A 7,568-nucleotide genomic window follows, 5' to 3' on the forward strand; every position below is an offset into this window, starting at 1 on the left:
ATCTTGTATAATATTTAGTTACCAAAAAACTCAAACAAAAAACCACAAAAAGCTTACCTCAAAGTATCAAAACTATCATTTAAAACAATTAACATGACTAAGACTCAACATAATAATACATTAAAAAATTACATAATCACTCAAACACAAATTTACTCCTCAATAGCAATTCTCACAGGAGTGATGAACCGGGTCTGTTGGCCAGTTGCTGAGGGGGTCTCAGTGTAATACCAGTGGACCACCTAAAGCACACAAACAAGAACGGAGGCTAAGAGTCGCACCAGAAATCGAGAGCTGAGCTATACCAACTGCTTCCATCCACTGGTCACTGATCACCTTGCCCACTTACCACATTCTGGTAGACAACCTGAGAGCTATACATACTGGTGCAGTCAAACAAGTGCAGTAATTAGGATAAACAAATTTTAGATAGTCATTATAAAACATGTTTCCATGAGCTTCTAAAGCCATCCCCAACTACCCTGGTCAGTTTGAAAAACAGCCACAGACAAAAAAAGCAACACTCAGTCTGTTTTAAAGTTTTAACTGCATTTTACCAAAAGGATGAAAGCATTCTGGGCCTTTTAACGATCAAATCGAAACTCGTTCTCCCCATCTCTCCAACTCTGACATTCGCAGATCTCTTACTGATCAACAGTTGTACTGCTACAGGAGAAGCCCACTATCACAGTAGCTGGCATAAGAGAAGTCACGTCATATTACCCAGGTCAACCTAACAGAGGACACGAATAGCAGAACTTTCAACTATCAACATTTACCAGTAGTATTATTGTCAAACATCATTTGTGTTTGGAGATGTGAAAATGGGGCATGAAAAGCTCACAACAGAAAAGAATAAGCCTTTAGGCTTGTTAGAAAAAAAAAAAAAAAGGAACAGAAAGCATACTTTGATAATGTTTTTTGTATTTATGGAAGTGAAATACACACAGAAAATACTTCTGTATATCCACTGTTTTTGTTATGACAGTGACAAAAAATTATCACAAATTGAAGCCTGGAAAGTGCTAGAGATTATGTATAAGCAACAGCCTCAGCTATTTAGAAGACAGAGTTTCATTCAAGACCATACATCATTAGGCTATCAGTCAAGGTTGATCTTTGATTATAGCACAGAAGCTTAACTATTTTTAAAGTTCCTGGTCTTTAGCTACATCTCACATTTCATCCAAAAGTCTTTGTGCACTTTAAAACATGCAATCTCTTTTCTAGGTTTAACTAGTACTTATTAGGGCTAAATTATGATAATGCACACAGGTAAAAACATGAGTGTTTAGCTCAGCAATCACACCACCAAGCCCTCTTCATAAATTTATTATCTACACTCAAAACTCTTCAGGATTCTAAAGTCTAGTGGGCAACAAACAGAAAACATTTGAAATATACAGTCACTTATACCAAAAAGGCACTAAATATGCTAGCCCTAGTTAACAGTGCAATTTCCTTTAGAAGGGGTCAAGCCTAGTTACTAGTTTGGTTCAGAACGGGTCAAACACACTCTTCATGAGTCAGCCTTCAGCCGCTACACTCAGCTTTAGTCCAACCCGACAGTGGTGAGCACCTACTTGGGGGACAGCCCTTCTAAGGGCACCTGCCACAGCTCAGATCACCTTCAGTCTGCCAGCTATCAGTTTAGAGTCATTTTTCTTGGGGCTACTTGAGGTCTTGCTCAGATGCACAAAGTCCAGACATGTACGAGTGAAAACCCTAAAGGAAAAAAAAGCCCATGACCACATACCTCTTGACTACAAAGTCTCTGCCTACAGCTCTTTTCTCCGTGTTGTTTCATCTCTCCAGTCAGTGCCCATGACCTACTCAGTAAGTGCAGTTCGCAATCACAGCAGAAATATCTGTAACAGTTCATTTTACCAGCTTTACAGAAAATCTCCAGTGGCATTTCTAGAAAACAAAAGGACACAGTGCAACAGGCCACATAGCGTACCACACCAGATCCTGGGCTCCGAGTACGCTCGAACTAATTTTTAGCTCCTTATTTCTAAGGGAAAAACAAAGAAAACCGAACAATAGTTTTTCCTCTAGTGCAAACCAGACACCAAGTCGAGGACTATCCACACTTACCCACGTAAACAGTCGCTTACGGAAAAGGTCTGCAGAGCAAAAGCCTGGGTGGACAAGGTCTCTGGCCTCTGCAGCACTCCCCAGGCCAAAGGTATCCTACCTATTTCGGAGGCGTGTATAAAGAGCGACTCAGTCCCCACTAAACGAAAACGAGCAGTAACCAGCAGCGAGGAAGCGCTGATGGCCGGCCTGTGCGCCAGCGGCCTTGGGAAGCCCCACGGAAAGCCGCAGCCCGCCCCTCGGCCCACTGCAGAGCAGAGCTCCGCGGCTCGCAGGCGCGTGACCCACCGCCGGCGCGGGCCCGGCCTCCGCCGGAGAGGGCCTCCCGAGGGGAGGGGGCGGAGGGGGAGAGCTGGGGGGAAAGGGGAGGGGGAGGGCGCTGCGGCATCACGGCGGCTGCGCGGCGCAGCCCCGGAACCCCTGAGCAGGAAACTCCTTTTTTGGGCCGCGGAAGTGCCATAAAAGGCACGGAGGAAATGCCAAATATGGTCGGTCCTGTTCCGGACGGGGACAGCGGGGACGGTGCTTCTGTTCAGCCGGGGCCGCCCCCAGCGCGCTCCCGGCGCTGGCGCGGCACCGCGACCGCTGGAGGCGGGGGGGGGGCGGTGGTCTCCTTCGAGCCAAGCCGAGCGGCCGTTCCTGTCGCTAGTTATCAGACCTGAATTGGCTTTTAAATCACAAACAGCTGAGGTTTAGTTCCGAGCAAATGTGTCTTCTGCGCGTAAGCGCAAAAGCGAGAGGTTTTCGCTTCCTTCCTCGCCGCTGCACTTCCTGCAAGGGGACGGTTTTCCCCGCCAGTGACAACACCTGCTGTTTCCTTGGGAACAAACTCCTTGAAACCGACTCATCCTACTAATTGGACTAGAAGCAAACTTTTTAAGAAACAGAAATACTGTGTTCAGGCCAACAGCAAACGAAAGATCTTGCAGAAAATGTATAGGCAATGCTTTCTCATAAGGCATTTTTCTTCCCTGAAATCTGTTCTCATTTTATGGGACAAAGGCCACGAAAGTAGTGGATGCAGAAGTCCCATGCATTTATTTCCTTTATGTTACGCTAGCAAGGGTGCACCGGCCTTCATCCCTGTACAGCCAAGCACTACTCCCTTACTTGGACCACTTTTCACACAATGCACCAAGATAACCTATCTTCTTTTTTCCTCTTTAGGCATGAAAATTACTCATTTCAAAATGCTCTGGAGAACCTGGGGCACCCTCAGGCTCATCAAGCATTGCTTGACAGCCTACTTGGTCAGTTTTTAGCACAATCAACATTCCAGAAGGCTAGACCAGGAGACAGTAATTGTGGTTACTTCAAAAGAGGTGGTGATGCACCTAATGCAAGGACATGAGTCCGCCATCCATGTTTTTTGAAAGCAACTGGACATAAGATTGATTTTATCTCCTCTCTTTAAACAGTTTGGTTTTGGTTTTTTTTCTCCTGGAGACAAGTGGTTATGTGTTGGCTTTGAAGCAACTAAAAGAGTTGGGATTGCTGTGGTGCAGTCTTCCTAAGCAGTAATTTCAAGGAAAGTGTAAGTCTGCACAATTTGATGTTTTATTTATTTTTTTTCTGAAGGGTATTGTACACCAAATATCCCAATGGCAGAAAAGCGCATTCAATGTGTTTAGAAGCCAAACAGTCACTTTCATTTTAACAAACACAATTACAAAGTAAAAATAAACCACAAAATAATGAACTGCATGTTCATAACATACAAAAATTGCTGCCTACTCAGTAGGTAACTACAACATTCCAACTCCTGAATATATATATATATATATATAAATTTACATTTTTGTAACAAAAATAGACTTTGAGAGGTGGAGGGGGAGAGGGTCTGGGGTTGGTTTGGTTTTTTGCTTGTTGTTTTTCTGTTGTTGTTGTTTTTCTGATTGTTTGGTTTTGGTTGTTTTGTTTTCTTTTTTGGGGTCTTTTTTTTTTTCTTACATTCCATCCCCTGGCCCTTGCTCTTGTTCCTCTCCCCACCCATTCCCTGCTCTTCCTTACATTCTTTGAGTAACATCCCTTCCACTTTAAGGCAAGATGCAAAGCATCCACTCACACAAACGCATGACGTCAGCAAGGCTTCACAAAAAGGCACCAAGACTTGTAACTTTTAAAAAAAACTTCTGCCACATGTGAGTGTCTCATCAGATGATAATTACATAACATCACTCCAACATGCTCAAATACAGTAAGTGCTGTTCCCAAAGAAGTTTGAAACGCATTATAGCATTGTCACTGAAATAGAATTAACATCTACAAAATGTGGCCCTGCAAACTCCAAATTATACAATATGAATATGCAAAGATTTTTTCCACATCAATAGTACCTAAAGGAAAGCAAAACCATGGCACATGTACAATTTACATTAGCTAGATACTTAATCAAAAGTCCTTTCTTCCTAATAAAAGGCTATTGTTTATGGGGAAAGTTATATTGAACTTATATCCACAATCCATGCAAATTAAGTCATTCAACAGAGGTGAAAAACTTAAGCAGCAGTTGATTCAGGCAGCTGAAGTTTAAACTAAATAGCCTTGCAACGTATGGTGTTGTGGGAGTAATCGGAGACTCCATGTCTGATAATACCAATGGAAAAGGTGAATTATCCTGTTCCAGAAGGTAGCCTCAGCAGATCTCAATTGTCCTTGGAGAAAAGGCTGAGTTCATGTCTGAAAGTGCTGAGGTTACCTGTGAGCTGAAATTGTTGGTGACTCCTGGAGATGAGAAGGAAGTGGCCACTTGGGTCTGAAAAGTGGCAGTGCCAGAGGGGTAAGTGGTTGCTATAGAAGGAGATGGGAATGTGGTGTGTGCAGGGGAGGGATAGGAAGAGGGAGCAGGAGAAGAATACGCTGTGCGCACCGGGGAGGGATAAGTGGTGGCGATGGAGGAAGGGTAGGATGTAGTCACAGCGGATGAATAGGCAGGAACTGGGGAAGCAGTTGAGGCTGGAGCTGCCTTTTCCACTTTCTTGTCCTTCTGCCTAAGGTGGATTTTAGTGTGCCTCTTCCTCTCATCACTTCTGGCAAACTTTCTGCCACAAATGTCACAAGCAAATGGCTTCTCTCCTGTGTGCGTGCGGATGTGCGTAGTCAAGTGGTCACTCCTGCTGAAGTTCCGCATGCAAATGCGGCACTGGAAAGGTTTCTGTCCCGTGTGGATGCGTATGTGCCGTGTTAGCTCATCAGATCGTGAAAACCTCCGGTCACAGGACTCCACTGGGCAGGCATAGGGACGCTCATGAGGAGGCGTCTTGCTGGGACGGTTGGGGTATTTCCTCATCCTGCTGGGCTTGATCAGCTGAGACTGATAATTAGCATTGAGCTTCAGCTCTTGGGAGCCAGTCTGCGTAGCAAATGCCTTGATGGTGGACAGTGGCGTGAGGGAAGGCTGCTGTGCTCTGGTCTCAAGAGCTGGGAAGGGCTTCTGATCAGCTGGAACAAGACTGAGCTCACCCTGTTGCTGAGGGAACAAGTAATCCGGGATCATTGGCACCTGAAAGTTGGTTTTAGCAGTCGGGTAAGCTGGAGGTGGATACTGGATGGGGGCTCCAGAGGGGTTGGGGAAAGATTGGGTCTGGGATTCAGGAAAAATGTCGGAGCTGGAATTGGGGAATGTTGGTGCAGCCGAATAAATTGGATTGTTCTCACTGGCTTGGACAGAGCAGCTCAATGGGGAGCTCTGCGAGGAGGAGGATGGTGATGATGAAGTAGGCGTAGATGTGGGAGGTGCATTAGCCATGCCCACCAGCCCACTGACGAGACTGAAGAGGGGCTCTGGCCATAGGGGGTTGCTGCTATTGGGGGCCGGCTCTAAGGAGAAGCGCCCCGTGTAGGTTATCGGTGGCAGTCTCGTCGTTTGGTTGGGATAGCTGGTTTCTGGCAAGGTTTTCTCGTTGTTCAGGGAGATTTCGGGGAAAGTGTCTGCAAAGAAAGGAATAGCGATTAATTCCAGCAGTTACTGCAGCTGCTGCCGGTGCTTCGCGAGCCCTCCCTCTAACAGCGCAGCCCCAGATTCTGGTTAATTACTAATTGAGCGTAACATATTGCAGCGTCGCTGGCAGGTCTCCAGCCGCAGCTAGTCCGGAGCCGATGACGCACGCAGGAGAATCCCCCCGCGCGGCCGCCGGGACAGAGGCGACGCTGCGGCGCGGAATTCCCGCCGGCGTCGCTGCCCCCGCTGCAGACCGGGACTCCCCGCCCGCCTGGGCGAGGTCAGCGCGCTTACCTGCCGCGAGGTGCTCGAAGTGCTGCTCTCCGGGCTCCCCGGCGGCGCCGAAGCCCGCACTCTCGGGTGCCCCGGGCTGGGCAAGGAACTGCGGACCCCCGCCGCTGAGCAGCATCATCTCCTCCAGCTTGGGATAGTGAGTGTCCATGGCAGGGGGCGAGTGCGGGAAGGCGCCAAAGGGGTCGGAGATCTGCAGCGGGGGTAAGAGCTGCATCTCTGCCTTGGCCGCGGCCATGAGGGCGCCGGGCTCCGACTCTGACGGGTGATGGCGCTGCCGCCGCGGGGCCGGCGGACGGGCCGGCTGCGGCGAGGCGGCCGTCGCCTGCTCTGCGCTCTGCGCCGCTGTTGCCCCGGCGCTGCCCGCTGAAAGCTCTCGGCTGCCTGCCCGCCCGCCCGCCCGGGGCTCCCCCCGGCTCTGCCCGCTGGAAGCGCTCGGCTCCCCGCCCGCCCCGGCACCGCCTCTATATATCGGGTCTCACCGGCCGCAGCCCGCCCCAGCTCTGACGTACATGGCCATATATGGAAAGCAGGAAGCCCTTATATGGATGCGGGCCGGAGGACCCCTCCTGGCGTCAGAGCCGGGCACCGGGGAAAGCCGGGCCGGGGGGCCCCGCCCGCCCCGGGCTGAGGGCCCCGCGCCCGGTGCAGGTCTGACCCCCGCCATGGGCAGCGCCGCCGCAGCGCTGCCGCAGCATCGCCGGTCCCGGGAGACGGGTTCCCCGGCCCCCGCCGGCCCCGGCCAGCCCGCCGGAAGCCCCCACCGTACTTTCCATATTAGGAAACAACCTTATAAGTCTCGATTCCGGCGGAGGCTTCCCGTTCCTTATATGGCGATTCCGGCCCCGGGTTGGGGGGGGCGCACAGCCCGTCTGCAGACGGGTGCGCGCCCGCCCCCTGGCAACAGAAGAGCGCGGAAGCCCCGGGCCGCGAAAGAGGGAGCATGCTGCCCGGGCGGGTGGCACAGGAGCTTCGGGGAGCACCCGACAGACCCCGGCGTCGCCGCCGTGTTTTCGCGGGCAGAGTTCCCCCTGGTCCCCACCCCGCGTGCTCAGCTCGCACTACTCGCCTCCCCTCCGTCTCCGCAGTGGAGCCAAGCGCCGCTCACGGCGGCTCCCGCGGCAGCCTCGATGTGGAGTTTTCTGGGTGGTGGCAGCGCGCCCAAGGCAGGAGCTGCCCGCTCCCGGAAAAGAGGAATCTCCGGGATTCCAGCGGCCTGCCGGGATCGCCCTGCTCCGCC

The 7,568-nt window shown here is 50.7% G+C and overlaps 1 protein-coding gene and 1 long non-coding RNA gene across 2 annotated transcripts; both read right to left on the minus strand.

The window, feature by feature from the left end:
• Positions 1-2,451, minus strand: LOC131089795 (uncharacterized). Its single transcript, XR_009115270.1, has 3 exons — positions 2,098-2,451; positions 1,757-1,917; positions 1-242 (listed from the first exon to the last, which is right to left on the minus strand). It is a non-coding gene; the product is annotated as an uncharacterized LOC131089795 (long non-coding RNA).
• A 1,189-nt stretch (positions 2,452-3,640) lies between these two features.
• EGR1 (early growth response 1) lies at positions 3,641-6,675 on the minus strand. Its single transcript, XM_058034709.1, has 2 exons — positions 6,332-6,675; positions 3,641-6,027 (listed from the first exon to the last, which is right to left on the minus strand). Exons 1-2 carry the CDS (start codon positions 6,564-6,566, stop codon positions 4,733-4,735), a joined length of 1,530 nt encoding a protein of 509 aa, XP_057890692.1. The 5' UTR covers positions 6,567-6,675; the 3' UTR covers positions 3,641-4,732.
• Between the last annotated feature and the right edge of the window lie 893 nt (positions 6,676-7,568).

This window comes from Melospiza georgiana, chromosome 15 (genome assembly GCF_028018845.1).
Source record: "Melospiza georgiana isolate bMelGeo1 chromosome 15, bMelGeo1.pri, whole genome shotgun sequence".
In the NCBI taxonomy this organism is placed as follows: domain Eukaryota; kingdom Metazoa; phylum Chordata; class Aves; order Passeriformes; family Passerellidae; genus Melospiza; species Melospiza georgiana.